This window comes from Lagenorhynchus albirostris, chromosome 9 (assembly GCF_949774975.1).
Source record: "Lagenorhynchus albirostris chromosome 9, mLagAlb1.1, whole genome shotgun sequence".
NCBI classification, from domain to species: Eukaryota; Metazoa; Chordata; class Mammalia; order Artiodactyla; family Delphinidae; genus Lagenorhynchus; species Lagenorhynchus albirostris.
Genome location: NC_083103.1, coordinates 1,009,156 through 1,033,466, shown reverse-complemented (window position 1 = coordinate 1,033,466; position 24,311 = coordinate 1,009,156). Strand labels below are relative to the sequence as shown.

The following is a 24,311-nucleotide window of genomic DNA, read 5'->3' as shown; positions in this document are numbered from 1 at the left end:
GGCTAAATCTTGCCTCCGAGCCTTTTATACCAGCGGGGAGGGCGGGGCGACTTGGCAGGACCCACATCACCCTTTATCACCCTTTGCTTAGGCGGCCTGGGCTCCGTGCCAGCTTGGCTTGTGAAGGCGGGGGGGGGGGGGGCAACAGTGTCCCAGCCCCTGGCCATGAGCTGGCCTCTCCGTGGGCGTGGAGCGCACTGGGGAGCGTTGCTCCTGGTGCCCCCAGGCCCTCGCTGGTCACCACCTGGCTCTGCGTCTGCTCGTCTGGCAGCCAGCGCTGCAGGGGTCAGACGTGGCTACTGTGCAGTCTGGGCGCCCCTGTGGTCGGTGGTGGCCAGGGGCCCAGCAGACCGACTAGGCTCCACCAGCCACTCCCACTGGGTGGCATTTGGCTGGACTTGAACCTGAAATGCCACCATGACGTGTGGGGCATTTCTCTGCCTTGTAACTTTGTGCTGCTCTCCTGGCCCTGAGCCCTGCAGGGGTGCAGCCCGCCTCCCCCCTTCCCTTTCCAGGCGCTCTTCCTGCCTGGCCTCCGCCCTGCTCCAGCATCTGGGCGTTTCCACGCTCACCCTGGCAGCCGGGCTCCAGGCCGGCGCTTGACCTCCACCCTGACCCCACAGGGTGCTGTGCAGGGGTGTTGGACAGGTGTGTGAGGGATGTAGGGTTAGCCCTGGAGGGCGATGGGCCGGAGCCCGGCCCCGTTCTCCCCCAGCGCCAGCAGACCTAGCCGCACTCAGGCTGGGAAGGGGCGAGCCCAGCAGGGGCTTTCTCACACCGGAGGGGAGAAGGTACAGCAGCCCTTTCTCCTCTCTGGTATGAGGCGTGGTGGCAGTTTCCTGGGAGCGGTGGTGGTTTCGGGGCTTCTAACTGCAGCCGCTTCCTCTGCCGAGCAGGGCTGAGAGGGAGGCGCAGATCCGGCCCTTGCAAGTCGGACTCACCCACCTGCCTCCTGAGCAGCTGCCTGGGCTGTTTGTGACGAGCCGCTGAGGGCCCTGCGCTCTGCCGGGGCAGCTGAGCTTTAGCCAGGCATAGAAATAAGCTTCCTTCCCTTCCAGAGGTGCCTGTCCCCTCGGGGTAGGGGGTTGGTGTTAAGAGCAGAGGGTCTGGAGCAGGTGGCCTGCGTCAGATCTGGACTTTGCCTCGGCTGTGCCTCCGTTTCCTCCACTGCAGGATGGGGACGTCAGGGTTCAAGTGAGTGAACACTGGGAAGTCATCGGAGCCCTCGGGGAGGCCACAGGAATGGAGTTGGGGCACCGAGGCCCAGGAGTTGGGATTCCGGGAGGTCATTTCCTGTCTGTCGTTGCTGGTGCACGTGCACGGGGCTCCCGGGCCAGCGCGGTCTCGGGAAGCAGAGCGAGGCTCTTGCCACCCGCCTCGGGATGTAGCAGGTCCACTCGCAAGCAGGGGGAGGTGAGGAGATGGCCTCAGCCCGCTGTGGGAGGGGCTTCTCCTTCCTCCTCTGTCCCCTGGGTGGTGTGGGATGAAGACCTCTGTCCCTGCACCAGAGGGTGTCGCTGCAGAAACCCTTCCACTCCTGCCTCTCCCACCACTGCCGCGTGTGTCCTGAGTGCTCTTCCGTTGGTCCCAAGCTGGTTTCTTGGAGTGGAACTCTAGTTTTCCCCTCTGAGATCCAGCGTGGTTACCCCATGGAGTGGTGACCCCGCGGAGTGGCGACGCCATGGGGTAGCATTGGCTGCGACATTGGCAAGACGTCCCAGCACTTCTGACTGAAGTCACAGAAGCACCTTTTTCAGTCACTCCCCGGGACCTTTCCACTCATGAGAACAGTGACTTTACCCCAGCAGTTTTCCCATACTCCAGGGCACGAGCTGGCTAGGCTCTTTGGGGCATCTGGATGTGGCCTCAGCGTGGGTGGGTGGCAGTGGGGGATGGGCTCCTGCAGGAGCCTGCGGGGGGAGGGGCGGACACTGTCTGCAGGCCGGTGCGCTCCAGGTGCTGAGGAGAGAGACAGGGCAGGCCCGTGAGAAGATAGCCTCTGTGTGGCCGTTCCAGTCCCCTAACACCTTTGCCTACTTTTTCATTTTTGAAAACGTAGACGAAGCTATTTGTTACCATGAAATGGATCAGTCCTACAAAAAGGAGTTGAGAAAGTGGTAGTCAGCCCGGTAAGTGCCGTCCAGTGTAGAAATAAGACATCCCAACACGGTTGTCTTCTTTTTCTTTCCTGTGTTTCTAAAGTGAATCATTCATTGCAACATAACACATGCAGAGAAAGCACAACTCCGAGTGCACGTGTGTGCGCGGGTTTCAGGTTAGCGCACCACGCCCTGCCCATGTCACAGAACCGGCAAGGAGGCAGCACGCAGAGGCCCTGCGACCCTCCTGTCCTCGCCTGACATCTGGCACCTGGTTGCCCTTGGGTGTTCTGTGAATGGAATCCCCTGCCAGTGGCCCCGGGGCGGTGGCCTCTTCCGCTCTCGGCAGGCCTGCGGGACTTGCTGCTGGTGCGCCAGCAGGAGTCCTGCTCTCTTGTTGGTGTGTTTGCCTCTGGTCAGCTTTTACGAGGTGTAATTTACATTCCACTGAATCTAAAATGTAAGCTTTGTTGAATTTCAACAGAGGTGCGTAGCCTCTGACCACCCACAGGGACAGTATAGAACACTGGATGTCCCCTCAACACCCCCTTGGGCCTTGGCAACCACTGACCTGCCTCCTGCCTTCTGTGCTGGCTAAAATCCGTCTAGAGGGCTCCCCGAGCGTCTGGCGTGTGGGGTCTGCCCCTTCTGAGCCTGCTGCTTTGAGGCTCACCCAGGTGCTGTGCGTAGCTGCACTTTCTTCCTTTTGTGGCTGAGAAGTGGGCTCTTTCACAAATAAGACAGTTGGCTCAGCCGGAGGCCATTTCCGCTGTTCCCCACGTGTTCGCAGATCATGAATCGCGCTGCTGTGGGCACTGACGGTGTCTTCGTGTGCCCGACGCCTTCGTCCTTGCTGCAGAAAGGAGAAGAGTTGCTGGGTGGCTGGGGAAGGGCGTGTGTGGCTCTGGAAGACTTTCACCCTGTCCTCTCCACCCCCTCCAGCGGCTCTGGTTTCTGCACGTCCCGCTCAGCCCTTGTTAGCCTCCGTGGTCAGACTTCGGCCATCCTGGTGGGTGTGGGGTGTAGCTTCTCTGGGGAAATGTCTATTACAGTCTCTTGTCCATTTTTCAGTTGTTGCATTTTGAGAGCGCTTTGTCTGTTGGGGACAGAAGTCCTGTATCAGTGTGTGATTTGCAGACCTCCTCTCCCAGGCTGTGGCTTGTCTTTCCATTTTCTTACTAGTGTCTCTTGGGGTACAAACATTGTTACTGTTGATGCTGTCCAGCTCCCCGTCACCTTCCGTGGACTGTGCCCTTGGCGACTTGCTCTGTTACGTGCAAGGACTGAGCGTTCGTTCCCGCTGCTTCCGAACAGAATTCCCAGTTTGGCACATGGCCCTTTCTGCGTGTCTGGGGCTGGCCTCCTGGAGGGGTCAGGGGCAGGCAGGCAGGGTGCCTGGGTGGACGTGAGCACCTGAGTCTGTGTCTGCCTCCTTTACTGGAGCTCACGCGTGTAAAAGAGGTGCAACTGGGAGGGCGAGGAGAGACGCATTCTGACACCAGCCACGTACCTGTGAAGGAGTGGGAGGGCCGTGGCCCCCGGCTGCATGAGCTTGTTCACGGTACCGTCAGGGGCCGGCGGGGCAAGCCTGGGGTGGGGGGCAGGGGCACTGGGGGTGGCCAGGGGAGGAAGGGTGGGAAGAAAGGGCACCATTGCCCGGCAGCTGTACTCGCAACTCACACGTGTGCTCATAAACACGCACATACACTCACAACACAGACTTACCCACATAGATGCACATGCCTCACACACATGCTTGTAAGTACACACATCCACTCACAGCACACACAACACACGCTCGCATAGACACACACACAACTCACGCATTCATACCCATTCGCATGTACACGCATGTATACATGACTCACACACATACAGATACACACACACACCACTTTATTTTGTTTTTAAAAACGCTAGTTTTTCCCCCAGTTTTTTTTTAATAAATTTATTTATTTATTCTATTTTTGGCTGAGTTGGGTCTTCGTTGCTGTGCGCGGGCTTCCTCTAGTTGCGGCGAGCATAGGCTACTCTTGGTTGCGGTGCACGGGCTTCTCATTGCGGTGGCTTCTCGTTGCGGAGCACGGGCTCTAGGTGCGTAGGCTTCAGCAGTTGTGGCACACAGGCTTAGCTGCTCCACGGCATGTGGGATTTCCTGGACCAGAGCTCGAACCCGTGTCCCCTGCGTTGGCAGGCAGATTCTTAACCACTGCGCCCCCAGGGACGTCCCCAGGGTACCTTTTGTCTCAGATATTTTAGTTTCCATATCTACAAGTTCAATTTAGATCTTCAAAAAAAAAAACCACATTTTTTTTTTAAATCTCCTTATCACGTGTCCAGTGTTTCTCTTGTCTCTGGAACAGATGGGATACAGTCATGGTGACGTTTTAACACCACTGTCTTCTGACTGTGTCATTGAGCCATTTTGGGGTCCTTTTTGATCGACTGCTTTGATTCCTAGTAATGGATTGTTCTCCTTTTCTGAGGTTGGATGCAAGGCCTTGGGGTCTTTGCCTTGTTCGGTGCTGGTTGTTTTTGTGTGTCTGTGTTCCTTGGACTCAGTTGGAAACGATTGAGTCTTTTCAGTTCTTGTGTTTGTTCTGTGTTGGTGGGATTATGGTGATGTTTCATTTCAGGCTGGTTTTTCTCACCACTGACACAGGACCTCTGGAGGTCTCCACCTGGTGCCACTCTGGCTGGTGGGGAAGGAGCTCTTTTTGGGCCCATGCGAACCTTGAGGAGGGTCCTGCAGATCCTTCTGGGTGGCTTGTCCCTCCCGCAGCAGTTCCTTGTACATGTGCCCTGTCCCGAGCTCAGCCAGGGACCCCACGGGGCCCCTCAGCACGTCTGCCGAGTTCTCCCTGCAGCGCTTTCCGCTCAGTGTCCTGTCCCCCTGGGGCGCTGCCCCCTGACCTCTGGCTGTTTGGCCTCTCAGACTCCCCGCTGAGACGCCTCAGCTGGGATCCCTCGGGGCCCTCCTGGGTCCCCTTCCTACCATGCCGATCCATCCAGGTGGGAGCAGGCCACTGCAGCGTCCCCTCGCCGGTTCCCGTCTTGCAGGGATCACCGCGCTCTGTTGCCTGACGTCCAGTGTCTTGAAAACTGTCATACATTTGTCCAGTGTCCTGTTGTTTGAAGCAGGAGGTAAAAACCAGTCCTCATTACTCCCTCTCTACTGGGAGTAGACGTCCCAACTGGCAGTTTTAGGGCTTTCTGGTTTAAAAGGTGCACAGGCTACAACATGGATGAGCCTTGGGGACATTATGCTCAGTGAAATAAGCCAGAAACAGAAGGACAAATCCTGTCTGATTCCACTCACGTGAGGTCCCTAGAGGAGTCACATCCATAGAGACAGGAAGTAGACGGTGGGTGCCCAGGGTTGGGGGAGGGGAGGGGAGTGAGTATTTAATGGGGACAGAGTGTCCATTTGGGAGGATGGAGAAGTTCTGGAGGCGGATGGGGGTGATGGTTGCACAGCAGTGAATAATATACTTTATGCCCCTGAGCCGTGCACCTAAAAATGGTTGCAATAGTAAATTTTATGTCGTGTATTTTGCTACAATAAAAAGAGTATTTAGAAATGTTCGTTTTTTCAAGCAGCTGCCTTTGTGAAGCCCTCAGTCCCGCCGTCTTTTGGCTGTTGTCTCTTGGTTCCCTCACAGGAGCAGTGTGGAAATTAGCTGGAAACCCCTGCCGCTCCCCTTCCTCTTGCATCTTCTGAGTTACGTCGTGTCTGGTGCTCCTGTCATGCAGGGTTGGCTCTCCAGGTGGGATGTGCTTGGTGCTCACACCGCCCTCAGCAGGTGTCCTTAGAGCGTCGCGCGTGTCAGGTTCGCCTGGAGAGCTTCTTCACCCACATCCCGGCTTTTCTGCAGAGTTTCCGGTCAACCGGGCTGGTGAGCCTGAGAACTGGCATTTCCGACAGGCTCCCAGGTGATGCTGGTGATGCTGGCCCAGGAGCAGGTGGAGAAGCAGCCGTGTAACTGTGTGGAGGCCTCGTGGGCGCGGGAGCACATGAGCTGCACGCCCCTCGCGGAGTGTCTGCCGCCTGCACAGCACTGTCGATGCTGGGGCAGGACGGGTCTTTGTGTGGGGCCTCCACCCACAAGACACCAAGAGCACCCCTCACTGGGAAACTGCAGACATTCTTACACATGCTTTTTCAGAACATAGAGGAGGAAATACTACCTAACTAATTCAGTGAGGCTAAAATAAGACAAGAACCTAACAAGAAAAGGACAATTGCAGAGCACTGTCCTCCGTGAACACAGGTGTAAAACTCCCTAAGAAAGCATTAGCAAAGCGAATCCGGCAAAAATACATAAAAAGAATAACAGGTCATAACCCAGAGAGGGTGTTTTCCCAGAAGTCTAAGCTTAGCTGACCTTTGAAAATCAGTCAGTATAATTCACCACATTAACAGAATAAAGGAGAAAAAAATCTCAATTAGATGTAGAAACAGTGCATGACAAAATATTCACGTAAGCAATCAGCAAACCAGGAATAGAAGGGAATGTTCTCAAGTGGTAAAGGGCACCCGGAAAAAATCTAGAGCTCATATCAAATGTTCAATTGAAAGACTAGACTGAACATCTTGCCCTGCGATCAGGAACCAGGCAAGGATGCTGTCTCTCACGACTTCTGTTCAGCACTGTGCTGATGGTCTTAGCTGTGCCAAGAGGCAAAAAAGAGAGAGAGAGAGAGAGAGAGAGAGAGAAGAAGAAAAAGAAATAAAAGGTATAAGTATTGGAAAGGAAGAGGTAGTTTGTTTGGGAAATAACAGGGTCATATATACTTATAAAATTATAGGAAACTGCAAAAAGTCTGCTAGAGCTAAAGAAAAAAGGTGAATTTAGCAACATCTCAGGATACGGGATACAAGCTGTTTGGGCTCACAGTTCCTGTAGCTGCTCTTCTCCATCCTGTGGCCCTCAGCTCAGTGGTTGGCCAAATCCCCTTCCATCTTCTGTTTCCCGTGGCACTGCCTTGCTGTTTCTTCTAGTCTAGACTTCATTTCAGGAACTTTCATTTGTGGTTCTTACTTTGAGTTCTTTTGTCTCTCTTTTCAAATCTTTCTTCTTTTTTTTTTGCAGTACGCAGGCCTCTCACCGTTGCGGCCTCTCCCGTTGCGGAGCACAGGCTCCGGACACGCAGGCTCAGCGGCCATGGCTCACGGGCCTAGCTGCTCTGCTGCATGTGGGATCTTCCCGGACCGGGGCACGAACCCGTGTCCCCTGCATCGGCAGGCGGACTCTCAACCACTGTGCCACCAGGGAAGCCCTCAAATCTTTCTTTAAATCACTTTATTTCTGAGGTTTTCAAATTCCAGTTTATCGAGGTACAGCTTTCATCTGTTTTGTGTGTGTCTTTTTGGAGTGTTTTAGTTATTACTCTTCCTTATTCTTTTCTATTTTCATTGGACTCAACCTTGTAGCTTTTCCCACTTGCTCTTAAGGGCACCACATTTTCCTGCACCTTCAACTAGGGTTCTGGGCCCGATGGCTTTGCTGCCTTCACAGCACGGGAGCCTCTTCTTCTGTGGTTTCACAAAGCCACTCAGAACCTCCAGGTTTATCACCATCAGTGGGGGAGGTCGGAATGATCCCCGGGGGTTGGATCAGAGATGGAGGCGTCAGGATGAACTCACGTCTAGCCTAATGTGGTTGCAGTGTACACGTGAGTGGGGATGTAAACATATAGATTGGCATGCACACCCGTCTCCTTGCTCTGTCAGCTGAGAGGGTCTAGGAAAACAACATCCCAGCAGCAGTGGGATGACCAGGTCAGTTCTCGGTCTTTATTTTTATCTATTCATTTTTTAAAATTTATTTATTTTTGGCTGTGTTGGGTCTTCATTGCTGTGCATGGGCTTTCTGTAGTTGGGCTGAGTGGGGGCTACTCCTTGTTGCGGTGTACCGGCTTCTCGTTGCAGTGGCTTCTCTTTGTTGCAGAGCACGGGCTCTAGGTACGCGGGCTTCCATAGTTGTGGCACATGGGCTCAGTAGTTGTGGCTTGCGGGCTCTAGAGCGCAGGGTCAGTAGTTGTGGCGCACGGGCTTAGTTGCTCCGCGGCATGTGGAATCTTCCCAGACCAGGGCTCGAACCCGTGGTCCCCTGCATTGGCAGGTGGACTCTTAACCACTGCACCACCAGGGAAGTCCCAGGTCTCGGTCTTTAATTTTCTCCAATAGAGGGACCCAGGGCTTCTTGAAGAAGTGGCTGGTTGTGGGACCAGGGCAGGGAATATAACAAGATGAGCCTAGAGGCACCTTCTGCTCAGTTATTCCAACTGCCCGGAGGCTGTGTCCTCCCAACCCAGGGCCTCCAAGTCTCACTCGCTCACTGGGTGAGCGCGGTGCCTGGGTTCCTGCCCTGGTCCTCACGTGCAGCCGGGACTCTGTCGGCGTCCCCAGCTTTGCCCGGGCAGTCAGCCTGCCCCACTACACGTCAGGTAGTCCTCTCGGTGGCTTTGGAGTTGCCGCCGCACAGAGCTGGCCTGAGCCTGGACGGATGGTTGGCCGGGCCCTCTGTGGGACACAGCGTCGGGGACAGAAGCCTGGGCTGAGGCCGGGGTGCTGTGCTGCCGCTGGATGGGGCTTCTGGACAAGCGTGGCCGTGCTGCCCCCATTGGCAGCTGTCCCCATGGTCAGCCAGAGATGAGGGCTGCGGAGAGCGTCGTCCTCTTTCACACGTTTGCTTCTGCAGTCCCTGGTGGTCTCCTGTGTGTGGCCCAGCTGTAAAGGAGGCCTCGGCCACACAGCTTCTTGTGCCCCCTCGGGAGGCCTCTGGCCGTGTCCGTTGGGATCTCCACCGCCCACTGCCTACGGCAGCTCGGCTCCTGCTTGGGGCGCCCCGGCCTTGTCTTCCCAAGGCTGTGGATGCAGACACCACACGCCCGCGTCTGCACTCTGCAGGTGCATGGTCAGCCGTTCCCTGCAGCCCAGCTGGGGCGCCCGCCCAGCCCCGCCTGCTCAGAGAGCTTTCCCGGCCACATCGGAAGGGCCCTCGTGCCACGGCGGGGCCTCACTGACGGGTCCTCTCTGGGCTATGCCTGTCCCCTCGGCAGGGCCTCGCCCCACGCTGCGCCCGCACGGCGCCACTTTGAAAAGGCGATTGAGACACTCCCTCGTGTAACCAGACTTGGCCGGCCTCCGCCTGTAAAAGGAGCAGCTGTTTGTCCCTGCCCGGCCAGAGCCCGTCTTCCTCCCCCGCTGTCCTCATTGGCTGGCGTGGCTGGCTCCGAGTCAGGGCGAGTCAGGGCTGCTGGGAGGGCAGGGCGGCGGGGAGCAGCGCCGGTGCCGGGGCTCCCACTTTCCCAGCCTGCTTCCGCGCTGCCCATCATGCTGGGAGACCACAGCAGTGTCCCCACAGACCGGGCTCTGCTCAGCCAGCCCCCGAAGACCGGGCTCAGCTGCAAGATGGTGCTTCAAGCAGTCGGCAAAGTGCTCAGGTGAACATGGCAGGGACGGCAGGGCTGTGTGACTGTCCCTAGTCCCTGCCCCAGGGTTCAGTCTCGGGAGGAGTGGCCATAGTTGTCCTCTGGGTCAAGTTGCGGTGGTGTGCAGACCCCTCCGGTGGGACTGGGGGGCTGATGGGCCCCGGGCAGGCACGGCCCCACCTGTGGATGCCTGGGAACCAGCTGGACACGGTCAGAACTGTGTTTGGAGTGAGGTTCTCCCTAGAGTCCTGTGCTTCCTGCTGTTTGGTGGGGGGGGGGCCTGAAAGGGAAGTGTTTGGCCCAGAGGGTCTGGGTAAGAACAGGGGGCGCCCATGACCGGTGTCCGTCTTTCTGATGAACCACGTCTCAGACCGCAGCAGACCTGCCTCGTGCCCTCCCGAGCCTGCTGGACAGAGCCTTCGCTGCCCCCGGCGTCTGGCCTCTGGTCCCCGGGCAGGATGACCAGTCTGTCCACCAGCGGCCTTATCTAGAGAACTGCCCTGGGCCTTGTCTGCTGTAGGGGCGTTACCAGAAAAGCAGGTTCTGACCTCTTTTCTCACCTCTTTTTCTGACCTGCTGCAGCAGAGCCTCCGGTGTCCCACACGAGGGGTTTGGAGAAACTCCAGCGCCTCTTCTGTCTCAGGGTGGAAGCGTCTGTTTCAGGCATTCGGGAGAGCACTGGGGGGCCCTGCTCAGCCCAGCTGGGAGGGGAGGGGGCCCAGGGTAGGCTCCTGGCGGGGTCAGGAGCGCTGTCCCTCCTCACCCAGGATGTGTCACAGTTTAGACTGAAATCAGGTTTCCTTCAATGTAATAATCTTGTATTTGCCTGTAATTTGGGTGGGTCCTAACTTTTAAGTGAAAGTATCTTTTGCTTTTCTAATCCTGTCTTTAATTGCAACCAAGCTAAGCAGGCCTCGTGGTCAGGGTCTGGGGTGAGGGCCAAGTGTGGCTGGTGGTGGGACCAGCAGGGAGCTCTCTGACCTGTGTCTCCGGCTTCCTACGGTTTGCACCCTCCTCTCCCACAGGGGCCGCCCTCTGCCACCCAGGGAGGACTCACGGGGAGTCTGCCCTGCGATGTAAAGGTGTGGGGCAAGCTGGCAGTGCCCCCTCCAGGTCGTTGGTTCAGATCAGGAACGGTGACGTCCCCACAGCGAGTGGGGGCCGGTGCGTGCCTGTGTGCACATGGCATGGTGGGAGGGGCCCGGATGCCGAAAAAGGCTCCACAGAGGACAGGAAGGCAGGGCCAGCCCTCTGAGCTGTCTGCGAGAAGGAGGCCAAGACCGTCCCCCTGGGGGATCCGAGAAGACTTCCCAGTGAAGGTGGCGGTCCAGTCAGGTGTTAGAAGAAGAGCAGCTTATTAGCTCATGGGTAGGGGAGGATGCGGGCTCTGAGCAGCGTGGCCGCCTCGTGGCTGCGGTTCTGGACGGAGCAGTGCCCCGAGCACCTGGTGTGCATGCACGGTGGGTCTCGGGTGTCTGCAGCCCCCGCTCATCTGCCCCGGTGGCTTCCCTCTCAACGGGCCTCTTATTTTGTAGGGGACGTGGCTTCCCTCTCAACTGGCCTCTTATTTTGTAGGGGACGTGCGACTGTGAAAGTGCGCTTTGTTTGGGTGCTGACTGCCAGGCTGTTAAACGAGAGGTGACCTGCGTGTCTCTCTCCACAGCGTCTGCCTCGTGCAGCCCGTGGGGATTTGACAGGGGTTCTGTGGGGGTCTTCCCAGCCCTCAGCCTCTGAGTTTCTGCTCTGGGAAGGGGCTGGTCACCAGGGCCAGTTAGGACCGGTGAGAACATGGTCCAGGCGGCGGGGTGGGGTGGGGGGGTGTCTCTAAGTGTCAGAGTGCGGTTTTCCCAGTCCCACTGCATAGAACTTGGGGGCTTGGGAGGGTGGGCATCCCTGTTTGTGGGCTCCTCCTTTCTAAGACCACCTGTGGCACCGCCCAGTGTTCCATGGGGCCTTCCTGTGGGACCTTCCCGGCATCTGTGTTTTACTCTGAGTCCACATTCACACATCTGCAGGAGCCTCATAACCCCACTCCCCACCCCAGACCTTCGACCCCCTCTGTCCCACAAGGCTGACTCCAGGCCGCCCCACCTCCAGACTTGCCCACCCTCCTTCAGGCCTCCAGGCTCCCTTGACTTCCTGCAGGTGCCCCCTGCTGAATCTGCCCTGCACCCCCTCCTGGTGAGAACCTTGGCCGCTCCGGCATCTGTACCAGCATCTGGGGAGCACTGCGAGCCAGGCACTGGCTGGGGGGGCTGGGGGGAGGACAGCAGTGTGGGCGGGGCCCGGAGGAGAGAGGGGAGCCTCCCCACCTGCCCGTCTCGTCCCCTGATCCAGCACCACCTCACTGGCTGCAGCCAAGCCGGCTCTGCCTGGAGACCACCGGCCCCTTGCCCAGCACTAGCGATGCCTGGAGGATTCATTTGTTTGTAAAACCCGGAAGCTGCTTGCTACCCCCTGGAGGGCAGGACCGTGCCGACCAAGGCGTCCTTGTGGTGGCCCCCAGGGGTGGCCGTGCCTGGGGTCTGGAGTCTGGGCCAGCCGAGTTGCCTTTGGATGGAGACAGTGAACTGAGCTCGAGGCGTGGGCCTTCGGCGTTCGGTGGGTTCCCTCGGCCGCCGCCCACCCCAGCACTCGGGGCTGTGTGCAGGCGGGGCCCGCGGTGCATCCACGTTCCTTGGGCTGGACCCCTCCCACACGCTCCAGCCATCTCACCCGGTGGGCTGGGCTGCATGGCCGTCTGTGTCTGGCCCAAGCCACACTGAGCCGAGGGGCCATCCCAGGGGACTGGGCGGAGTGACCTTGGGCGGGGTCGTGTAGACAGGAATGTGCCAGGCCGGGCACACTGGCGGAGGGACCCAGCTGGGTCCACGCCTCGGGTGTGGGGACCCTGCCCCCCCGCCGCAGTAAAGGCCTCAGGAGCAGGGGAGGCTGAGGGGTGAGGCTGTGTGGGCGTCCACTGGGGAGACCGTCAGAAGGTGTTTCCTGCGGAGCCGCGCCCCCTCCCAGGTGTTTGGTGTCGGCCGGGTGGGACTCGGCCTCGGAGCCCACAGTAAGACGGGGGTGGGGGGTTCTCCGCGTGTGCCCACAGCCGTATTCTTTCTCCCAGGAGGGTGCGGTGGACCCTGGGTGGGCTGAGGCCTGGCATCCACCCTCCTGCCCGCGGCCCAGGGGTTCCACAGTTGTCCCTCCACACCGGGGCCATGCCCAGCCTTCCCTTTTGCGGATTTGTGGGAGCCCCAGCTGGTAAGAGGGTGCCTGGCCCTAGGCTGGACAGGGCCCGTTTAGGAGCCTGGTGCCTCTGGGCGGAGAGTCCCGTCCTCTCTGCTGACACGGCCTCAGGGACCGAGGACGGGTGCCGCCGCTATGTCACACAGCAGCCTGTCCCACTTCCAAGGTCACCATGTGTCGTCTGAAACTCTGTGCTCTAAGGGGCCAAGCTTCTTGGCCAGGAGCCTTCACCTCTCTAGAAAGGACAGAACTTGGGGTGGCGGCACTCAGGTGTGGCAGGCCCTTCCACGTCCCCAGACTCGCCCCAGGCCGGCTTGTCACTCAGTCCTGCCACCACCTGGTCAATGGCCGTCGTCTCCTGGGGGAGGGTGTGAAGGAAGACTCGAGGACAGGGCAGAGAGGTCCGGGCTGGCCGACCTGGCAGGAGAGCCGTTCCCAGCCGTGCTGGGTCTGGGGGCCCCAGGCCAGTGCTGGGTGATGAGGCGGGGCCTGGGGACCCCAGGGCGCTCCTGCCTGTTGGTTGTAGGAGGGCAGGTGTGGACGGAGGAGTGAGGCGGGGCGAGGAGGTGGAGGCCTCTGACCACACAGATCATGGCCCAGAGCCCCCTACGCCTGTCGCACGGAGCAGAAACCCAGGTCCTCCTGGGGCTGCCCCCCGCCGCCCCTCTGAGAACCAAACATGGAGGGTGCCCTCAGCCGGAGGGGCTCTCGGTCTCCCTGGAAGGGACGTGTGGGCACGAGGACACCACACCCTCAGCACAATGGCACCCTGGAGCAGGCCTGTGCCCGAGGCCCCGTGACGCCCGTCTGTGACGGCCGCTTCCTGCTGCCGCTCTGCCCGTGGTCGCTCATGTAAAGGCCACCCGGCCGCTGTTGCTGCCGTGTGTTCCCTGAGCGCGGGGCGAGGAGGCGGGTCTGGCAGTGGCTTCACAGCCCAGGCCCCCGCTCATCCCACCCTCACGTGTGGTGGCGGCAGCCTCTACACCCAGACACTGAGGCTCCGAGTGGGTGGCTGGCCCAGGCCAGGTGTGCACTGTGGCGGGGGACGGGCAGGTACACGCTTGGAGCACAGGCGAGGGGGTCGGTTAAGTCTGGCCGGCCTTATAGCTGGGAATCTGCCCAGCGGATGGACACTCAGGGGTGACCAGAGCAGAAGTTGGCTTGAGGTTGGAGGTGCATCCTGTGTGCTTGGGGCTGTGGACATGGGGGCCTTCCAAGCGAGTGCAGGCTTTCTGACGGGTGGCACGTGGCTCAGCACAGACCCAGGGTCAGGAAAGCACCCCACCCACCCATCTCCGGGGAGCCCAGGGCGCCCTCAGCCCTTCTGGGGCCCTGTCCCCCTCTGTGTACACTGGGAGCGGCTGCAGGGCCCCCACAGCCCGTGCTCACACTTGTCCCCAGTGAACAGCCCCACCTGCCCGCCGTGGGGACCCCCAGAGTGCCCCCTGCTTGTGGTTGTGTTTGTGCGGTGTTCATACCGCGCTCCAGCTCCAGCCCCCCGGGGCCCGTCCCCAGGACACTGTGGCCCCTGCCCAGCACTGGCCACTGCCGGCGCTGCACCCAGAGGCCAGGCACACATTGCCTTTTAAGGCAAAGATCTGCTGTGAGAAGCTGAAGGGAAAACATTTCCCTGGCATTCAGGGAGCATTTTTCCTTCCTGTTTCTCTTAAATAAACCACTAGCAACTTTTCAAAACAGAAGGGAAAAAACGGCAAGGTCGGGAGCTGCAGACCTTTCATCCCGTGTGACACCCCCCGTGCCGCCAAATGTGGGCCTCAGCGGGGCTGGCGGGGGTGGGAGGGACACAGAGCCCTTGGGACAGAGGACGGCAGTGTCTAGTTGGCGCCCTGTGCGGGGCCGCAGTGTTTTCACCCAGGTGCCGGAGGCAGCGACGGGAGCGCCTCTCCTTCTGCGGGCACTGGAGACCACGGGGGTATGAGCTGGTAGGACTCAGCCGCGAGCCCCAGCCCCCGGGCCCAGGTCCTCGGCCCGCCCATCCTCCCCTGCAAGGCAGCGTCCCTCCGGCCTGTGGCTGCCCCTTGGGGTGGGAGGCCGCACTGGGCTTTGTGCCGGCCCTCAGTCTCCCTCGATCATCCTCTGTCCCAGGTGATCCCTCCTTGAGAGTCTACAGCCGGAAGTGGCCTCTTCTGGTCAGCGAGACTCAGGACGGTTTGACTGATTCGCAGTTTGTTTTCTGGAAATTGTGATGTCTGCCACTAAAGATTTCAGTCATTCAAGTAAAAGAAGCAAGAGACTAATCCGCGCTCTTAGGGGTTTTTTCCTTCAGTTTTTCAACCCACGCCGGCCCAAGAACCCAGTCTTAACCTTGAAACGTCGTGGGCCTACAGGTGCAGGAGAGAGCAGCCTTGCTCCACCCTGGCTGACGTGGGGCGGCGGCGCCTGGAAGGCAGCCCCTCGGCACACCACTCACTTCGTCCAGCTCGGGCTCCAGCCTGTGGCAGACACGGTGACTCGGGCTGGCGTCCCGGCCGCAGGCTCTGGGCCACTCTGTTGGGCAGTTTTCCTCCTTAGGGGATGCGCCATCTCCTTGGCCTGCCTGGGCCGCACACACCGTGGCCCCGGCTCCGGCCCCGGCCTTGGGGGCAGCTGGCGGGAGGCTGGTTCTGGGGCCGCCGCCTTCTCCGCCGAGGTGGGGCTGAGGCTCCCTCAGCCCCAAAGAGCTTTGCTTCACGGGTTAGGTACTGACACTCTCTGTAGGAGAACAAAGACGTTGCAAAAATACGTATTCGTGCATGTAAAAATAGCCGTAACAGGCCCATCCTGTGCTCTATGACAGCATGTTTTTAATGGAAAAGAACTGTTTTCCTGACCAAGAAAGATTTAGTGAAAAGTGGCCATTTCATCAAATCTCTGTAACATCTGCTCAGGCCTACTTCTGTCTCTGCCTGGAACCTGCACCGTGCACTACTTGGGAGAGAGCACAGGCCAGCGGGCAGGTGTCAGGCGGGTGAGCCATGAGCTCGTGATGACAGGAGGCCTCAGTGGGGTGGCCTGGGGCGTCGGCATACAGTGGGTGCTCAGTAAGGGCGGGCTGCTGGATCATCTGCGCAGCAGGACGCGTGGTGGGACTGCACAGAGGCTCACGGCCTGGCCGAGTGGTGCGCATCCCTGTGTCCCTGCAGCGGGACCCCAGGCCCAGGTGGGGGCCAAGAGGGGCTGCAGGGCCGCGGTGTCACGTGTGGCAGGTGAGCCGGCTGGTGTGGCCACCACCCCACACCCTTCGATGGTCCCGGAGCTCCCTGCCCGCCCTGGGTTCCAGGTTTGGGCCCTGGGCCCCTGACGGTGGCAAGGGAGGGCACGGGCGCAGGGCAGCTTCCTCCCACGCCTGGGCCCACAGGAGCAGAAGCACCCGAGGCGTCCCCCGGCATTGCTCGTCTCCCGGGCCGGCCCGCAGCCTCCACGCCTGCATCTGCCGTGACCCCGCGCTCCCTTGTCTCTGCAGGAAGTCCAAAGCCAAGCCCAACGGGAAGAAGCCCGTCGCCGAGGAGAAGAAGGTGTACCTGGAGCCGGAGTACACCAAGTCCAGGATCACCGACTTCGGGTTCAAGGAGCTGGTGGTGCTGCCCCGGGAGATCGACCTCAATGAGTGGCTGGCCAGCAACAGTGCGTGGGGGCGGGCTGGCAGGGCCAGGAGGGCAGCCCCCCGTTTCCCGCAGGACCCCCCGGAGCTGGTGCTCAGCACCGCTCGCGTCAGCTGGAAGCCGAGGCCTGGGGTGACCAGCCCTGCCAGGCACTCAGGGTCCCCTCAGATGCGGGGACTCAGTGCAGGTCCTGGTCGCACCGGGGGACAGGACACCAGGGCCAGGGGGGCACCGTGGGACAGGAGCATGACTGCAAGGCCGGCAGTGCTGTGGTGGCGGGAAGGCCATGGCCTGTGGGAAGGGTGGCGGACTCACCCCCGCCTGCCGGACAGGCTCAGGGGTCGTGGGATGCCCCATGCAGGGCAAGGCGCCAGCTCTCCTCCTGAGAGCGGTAGGCTTTGTGGCCGTGAGCTGGTGCTGCCGCCTGCCTTAGCGGTGTCCCCGATCAGCTGGTGACCATAGAGCAGGGTGTGGTCAAGGGGCTGGGGTGGGAGGTTTGCTGCCCCACCCCTCGTGGAGGGGACTCTGTCTCAGTCCTCGGGCACCCTGCCCCGCTCAGCACCGTCTGGTCCGTGCCGCCCGCTCCCGAGGATGATGCTGCGCTGGGGCCTCGGTCTCTGGTCTGAGATAAGCACAGCCCCCACAGCAGGGGCCCGAGGAGAGGGGCTCTGGTCCCCCCGGGCCTGCAGGACGCTGCAGACGCAGAGTGGCGCCCCGGTGTTGTTTTCACGCCCGGCCTTTCTCTTCCCTTCCAGCCACGACGTTCTTCCACCACGTCAACCTCCAGTACAGCACCATCTCAGAGTTCTGCACGGGGGAGGCGTGCCAGACGATGGCCGTGTGCAACACGTGAGTCACTGCCTGGTGCGGCCCTGTCCTGGGGGCTCGGGCAGGCTGTGGCCGTGCCCCCGGCCGCTGCACTCCGTCTTCTCAGACCCCACGCTCGCGGCCTCCGCTCGAGGTCTCCCAGTGGCTCAGTGCCTTCCTCAGCAGGGTCCTCGCCAGGCTGTACCTCCTGTCCTCACGGGCCCGGGGCCTGGCAGGGTGACGGGAAGCAGAGCCCTGCAGAGGTTGGGACCCCAGTGGTGTGGGTCCCTCCGGGGCACGGGTGCTGGGAGCCAGCCAGGGGCTGACAGGACGCGTTCCTGGGGGCAAGGACATTTCCCCAGGACGTGCCCGCTGGGCTTCCTGAGACAGCAGGGCGTGCTTCTCTGCTGTGGCTCCTGGCCCTACCGGCTGATGGCTCTAACCCAGAGCTCCTGCTCTGTGTGGAGGCGGCCCTACCACACCCCACCCGCTGCTGGTCCGTGGAGCTGGTCCGTGGGGCCGGGACGCCTTGGCACCTTCCCGTGAGGTGACGTCCTGCAGGCCTGGTGCAGGCTGTTCTCTTCTGGAAGCACGTGCCATTCGTTTCCTCAGTAAGCAGGCATCCCTGAGGGGCTCCAGGGTACCCCACTGCCTCTGTGGCAGCTCTTGGAGGCCACATGGATAGGAGAGCCACCACATGGCCCTGAGCTTGCCACCGGCCCAAGTAGCAGAAGCCACAGAAGAGGCCACAGGCAGGAGGCCAGGTCTGCAGGGGCTCATCCCGGGCGGGGTGTGGCTCGGGGGCACAGAAGCTCCTTTCTGACGTCTCCTCTGCAGGCCAGGGGCTGATAGGAGCACATGTGAGCAGCGGGCCTCCACTAGTGGACACGTCAGTGCTGCCGTCCTGAGTTCGCCCTGCCTGTAGGCTGCAGGCAGACCCAGCTCAGGCCCAGACATGTGGGCCCTCCTCTTGCTGAGAGCCCACCCAAAGCCTCAGCACAGGCAGAGGGTAGAGTTCCCCCGCCCTTCAGAGGGCACAAGTGCAGAAGACAGCTGCTCTTCACTCCTTACTCAGCCAGCGAGACCCATTGATGGTATGCTCAGGTGTCACGTGTGTCCCCAGATAGCCACAGCCAGGCATGGCCCAGGGAGGATGGGGCAGTGTTGGGTGGGCAGTGCTGGGAGCAGGCTTGAGGTGAGCTTGGGCAGGAGAAGAGCATGGGACAGAGTGGCCTCTGTAGAGCAGACATGGCCACAGTAGCTGGCAGTGGGCAAGGGCAGCGCTGCAGAGCCATGTGTGTGGCGTCCTGGGAGGACGTTTGCCAGCTGTGTGCCTGACCAGGCGGCATCACAGCTGGCCTGTGGGCTGGCGAGTGGGGAAGCCGGGGCCCCTCCGTGGCACCACTGCCCTTCCAGTATTGATGTGTTTGAGAAGAGGCTCCTTGAAAGAGCATAGGATTTGGTGGCAGGCAGATGTGTGTCTAGATGCTGGCTCTGCCATGTAAAACTTGGAAATCTGGGGGTTTGGAGAATTCTACTGTTCATTCTTCTCATCTGTAACCTACTTTGTAGGGTTTTTGTAGATTTATATGAATTGATATGCATATAAATGCTTTCCTAGGAATCATTTGAGATCAAGGAATGGAAACACGTGAATTAGTTTAATAGGAAAAGGGAGGCCCGTCAGGGTCCACAGAGCCACTTGCTCTCCCGGGACCATCCGGTCCACCCGGCGCCTGGCGTGGGGCTGAGCCCAGGCCAGAGGCCCTTCTCCACCCTGCTGGTGCCTGAAGGACAGAAACCAAAGGCTAATGTTGGAGCCCCAAAAGAAGAGGAGAGAGGGCCATGCCCAAAACATATTTGAAGAAATATGGCTGAAAACTTACCAAGGTGGGTCAAGACACAAAGGAAGCTTAGTGAGCTCCAAGCAGCATAAACCCAGTGCATCCACCGCAAGCACATAATCAGACTGCTGAAGAGGTTCTACACCTTCAGAGCGTCAGAGCCAGCAGCGCCGCCCCTGTGCGGATGTGGTGCCCGCGGCTGCGGCTCTCCTTCCCCCGCTGGGGGCAGGAGGCAGCTCCAGAACGCCGTTCAGGTGCGGAAGGGAAAGAGCGGCCCCGCCCCCGGGGGTCCACGCAGTGCTCCTCAGGAATGAGGGTGAGACAGAGGCGCTTCTCAGAGGAGGGGGCCAAGAGGGTTAACTCGCGGCAGCGGAGCTGCGCAGGGAGCTCCTCACACAGCAAGGAAGTGGCGCTAGAAGGGAGGGCGGGACAGCTGGCTTCGGGGAGAGCAAGAGACGGGAGATGTGATGGGCCGCTCCACTCTCCGTCAGTTCTTTAAAGCGTGTCTGCTGGGTGAGCAAAGCCCATCACCCTGTCTGATGGGTCTTCAGCATGTGTGGACGGAACACTGGGACAGTAGTAGTGTCCTGGGGCAGCAGAGAGCCTGTGTGCTGGTCGGCTCTGTGATTCCACTTGTGGAGGTGATTCTTGGCTCCAGGTACAGCATGGAAAAGTCATATGCATTTTATAATCCTTTGAGCAATCTCTTAAAAAAGTTACATAAGTGACATAGTCAAAATCATAATAGATAAATTAAAAGGAAATACTAAAAATAACGCAAAAGAAAGCAGGAAATACAAGGAGTGAAAACAAAGGGAACAAATAGTAAATGATGGTAAACTTAAATTCAGACAGATCAGTAATTACAGTGAATGTCAGTGGTGTGAACGTGCCAGTGACAGGACAGATCATCAGAATGGATTTCAGTGTACACAAGAAATGCACTTTTTTTTTTTTTTTGCCGTGCCACGTGGCATGTGGGATCTTAGTTCCCCGACCAGGGGTTCGAACCTGCGCCCTCTACAGTGGAAGCGTGGAGTCTTAACCACTGGACAGCCAGGGAAGTCCCAAGAAATTCACCAACCTACACTGGTAGGTTAAAAGTGAAAATGCGAAAATATATACCAACAAAGATATACCAAATCAGAAGAAAACTAAAGTGGCTATGTTAATACCAAAGTAAACTTCAGAGCAAAAAATAACTAGGGATAAAGAAGAAGATTGCGTTATTTACAAAAGAGTCAATTCATCAAGAAGCACTGACCTGGAATGTGTGTGTACCAGACAACAGAGCTTCTACACAAAGCAGATGGACAGAAGCAAAGGGAGAAACACACAAAATCACATTATGCTTGGAGATTTCAACATTCCTCTCTTGGTAGTAGACGGAACTAGTAGGCAGAAAGTCAGCAAGAATCTGGAACTAAATAACACCATCAGCCAACTGGACTGAATTGACATTTACACAACACTCCACCCTCGGCAGTAAAATGCACATCCCTTTCAAGTGCACTGGGATTATTCATCAAAATAGTGTAGATCATATCCTGGCTCACAAAACAGACCTTAGCAAACTTTAAAGGATAGGAGTGATACAGAGCAAGTTTTCTGACCATAATTACATTAGAAATCAATAAGAGGACAAATCTCCAAACGTTTAGAAATTAACATACTTTTCAATAGTCCATGGGTCAGAGGGGAAGTCTCAAGGGAAATTAGGAAATGTTTTAAACTGAACGCAAATGAGAATGCAACATATCTGAACTTGTGGGGCGCAGCTAAAGCAAGGGTTAGAGGAAAGTTTATAGGATTAAACCCTTGTTTTAGAACAAGATCTCAATTCAATCTAAGCTTCCATATTAAGAACCTAGAAAAAAGAAGAGCAAAAAAAAAAAAAAAACCCTAAATTGAGCAGAAGGAAAGAAATGGTAAAATAAGAACAGAAATCACTGACGTTGATTTCTGCAAACAGTGGGAAAAGTTCATGAGACCGTAAGCTGACGCCTGAAAGGATTGGTGAGGTTGAGAACCTTTAGTAAAGCTAACAAAGGTAAAGAGAGAAAAGGTTCAGATGATCCGTATAAGGAATGGAAAGGGGACATGATGATAAACCCAGGAGATAATGGAGAAACATCACCAAAATCTCCGCGTACATTAAATTTGACAGTTTAGACTAAATGGACCAATTCCTTGGAAAGCACAAAATACCGCAATTTACCCAAGATGGGTCATGCAGTGAGGCAAGAAAAGAAATAGCAGTCTTTCAAATTGGAGAAGAAGAAAATAAAACTGTATTCGCATACAACATGATTGTCTATGTAGGAAAAAAAAACCCCCCAAGGATTCTAGCAAAAAGTCTAATGAATACATTAGCAAGGTCAGCACACAAAAATCAATCATAGTTTGTATACTGGCAGTGTACAACTGGAACACGAAATTGATAAGATTATATCATTTACAGTAGCTCCAAGCACAATGAAATACTTAGGTACAGACTTAAGGAAACATGCACAGGACCTTTATGCTGGAAACTACAAAATGCTGATGAGTGGAATCAAAGACTGGCGTGAATGAGAGGCACACTGTGTTCATGGATGGGAAGACTCAACACACCAGAAGTGTAAATTCATTTATTGCAATCGCAGTTAAGATCCTAGCAGAGTTTTTATTGATAGAAACAAGCTGATTCTAAAATTTATATGAAATAGCAAAGTCACTGGAATAGCTACAGTGATTTTGAAAAAAGAACAGTCAAGTTGGAAGAGTCCCACAGCCTATTTTGAAGATTTACTATAAAACTGTGGTAATCAGGACAGCATGGTGGTGGTGAAGGAAGAGACACAGAGATCAGTGCAACAGAATAGAGTCCAGAAATGGACCCCCACAAACATGGCCCCTTTGATGTTTGACAGATACAAAAGGAATTCAATGGACAAAGGACAGACTTTTCAACCAGAGCTGTTGGAAAACCCAGTCAGCTGCATGTCCTCTTCTGCCAGAATTAACTTGAAGTGAATTCTAGACATAAAACATGAAACTTCTAGAAGAAAACACAGGAGGAAACCTTCGTGATAGCGTTAGGTGAAGCATTCTTGGTCGTTGACACGAGCCGCAGTCCATAGGCGAGAAAGAATCCGTAAACTGGGCTTCATCAAAATTTAGAACTTTTGCTCTGAGAAAGACACTGTTAGGAGAAAGGGAAGACAGACTGCAGAATAATCCCATATCCGAGAAAGGACTAGTGCACGGAATGGATAAAGAGCCCTCACAGCCCATCAGTAAGAAAATCTGGTCACAAGTGGACAAAGGACTTGGACAGATCATGGAAGAGGACCCAAGCAGGGCAGATGAGCACCTGCGAGGCTCTGCCTCATGAGCAGGTGGAGAAATATGAATTCAGACCACGCTGCAGGAGCGCCTGATAAAACGCGCCGGGTGCCGGTGAGGATGGAGGGGGTCCTGGCAGGATAGCCGCTCGGAGAACGTGTTGATGGTTTCTCAGGAAACAAGGCGTTCACCTACCGTGGGCCCAGCTGTCCCACTCCTGGGCGTCCACCCTGGAGAAACGAGAACTAGTGCTCATACAAACACCTGCCCGGGAGGGTTTTAACAGCCTGACCCGTAATTGCCCCAAACAGGAGGCCACACACATGTCCTTCGGCAGGTGAATGTCTGGACAGACTGGCGCGTCCACAAGGTGTCCATCTCAGTGGCATGGATCGCAGAGCCCGGCCCAGGACATCGCGTGGCGTTCCTGAGGACACGTCACTAGTGTGCTGGGGACTGACCAGCAGGCCGGGGGCCAGGGTGGGAGCTGTGCCCCGTTGTGGGTCCTCTATTTGGGTTAAAATGCATAAGACTGCATGCCCAAACCAGTCAGCTTTACCGTGTGACAGTTCAAAAATAAAATGAAAACGAAGAAGAGGAACGTTGAAAGCAGAGTGTTCCAGCTGTCACGCAGGCGGGGCGACCAGAGTGCCCCGAAGGGGCTGGTCTCTCCGGGCCTGACATCATGAAAACGTTTCCCATTTTCTAGCTCCGGTGGTTTTTTCTGAGTGTGGCACCCGGGGCCAGTCGCATCCAGCACCAAGCAGGGTGGGGAATCGCTGGGGCCGGTGTCTGACCGCTGGCTGGGGCCCCTCCCGAGCTGGTCCGGGGACCCCAGGGGCTGTTGTGAGGAGAGGGACGATTCATTTGTCCTTTCACTGAGCATGTCCTCAGATGGTGCCGATGTCCGGGCCGGGGAAGGACGGGCAGCAGGGCCACCCTGTGGTGGGGAGGGCTCTGGATCCTTGCTGGGGACCGGCAGGGAGCTTGGCAAGCTTCTTGGGGCTTTGTCTGACCAACTCGGGGGCCTGGTGGGGCAGCCTGGTCTCCCTGCGGGGCCAGCAGTGCCTAGGGGCAGCCTGGGAGCAGGCGTGGCAGGGAGGGCTCTGCTGAGGTGGCACTGAAGTGTAGTCTGCCTGCTAGTGGGTGGGAGGAGCAGGGGTGGCAGTGGGCGGGGCCTGATACCCAGTGGCAGTCAGGGCTGTGTCCCCTTGTCCACTGAAGGTTGGCCTTTTTCCTGGTGGCCTGTCCATTTGTGTGTGGGCTGTTTTCCCTGTCTTGCAGCCTGACCCCCACCCAGCCCTGCCAGGGGCACAAATAAGCTAACCGGTCCTGGGGGCGGGGAAGAGCCTTGGTTCCTGCTAGAGGCAGTGGGGGGCAGGGGCGCGGCGGGCAGCAGGGCTGCCTTGAGGTCACGTGGGCAGGCTGTGCCTTTTTATTTTGGCTGGAGTCAGGCTGGCCACGAGAGATGGGGACCTGCTGTCCTGACGACAGGCCTGGCAAGGTGGTGGAGGTGGGTGAGCCCACGTGGCTGTCACCCAGGGGTGCTTAGTGAGCTCAGGAAATCAGGGCAGGGTGCTCAGAGCCAGCCTGGGGTGCTGGCCTGGGATAAGGTGGGATGGTGAGGTGTTGGGGGAACCTGGTCTAAGCCAGTTCTGAAGCCAAGAAACGTCATCTAAATGGGGGCGGGGATGCTGGGCGGAGGTCTCCATGAAGACCTGCTGGCTGGGGCAGGGTTGTGGCAGGGTTGGCGGCTAGGCCACGGAAGGGGGTGCTCTGGTCACTCGCTCGCTCACTGACAGATGCAGCCTGTGTCCCCCCAGCCCCCGCTGTGGGCTCTGGTGCAGCTCTTGGCGAGCCAGCCTTAAGGTACAGGGCCTGCTGTTGGGAAGACTGGAGCCCTTGGTGGGAGGGATGCTGGTGGCTGCAGGGGGAGCCCACCAGGGGTTTGTGTTTGTTCTGCT

The 24,311-nt window shown here is 57.9% G+C and overlaps 1 protein-coding gene across 5 annotated transcripts in view; it reads left to right on the top strand.

Moving 5' to 3' along the window:
• The window catches only part of MOB2 (MOB kinase activator 2), a 49,816-nt gene that overhangs the window by 23,558 nt on the left and 1,947 nt on the right, over positions 1–24,311 (top strand). The window contains exons 1-3 of one of the 5 annotated variants that reach the window (XM_060158181.1): positions 9,315–9,548; positions 16,231–16,391; positions 17,125–17,218. In XM_060158181.1, the coding sequence (XP_060014164.1) occupies positions 9,439–9,548; positions 16,231–16,391; positions 17,125–17,218 (365 nt within the window). In that variant the 5' untranslated portion in view covers positions 9,315–9,438. Of the gene's footprint in view, positions 1–9,314; positions 9,549–14,408; positions 14,711–15,226; positions 15,736–16,230; positions 16,392–17,124; positions 17,219–24,311 lie in introns of those variants that run through there. The other 4 variants (XM_060158184.1, XM_060158186.1, XM_060158182.1 and 1 more) reach the window with 4 other exon arrangements.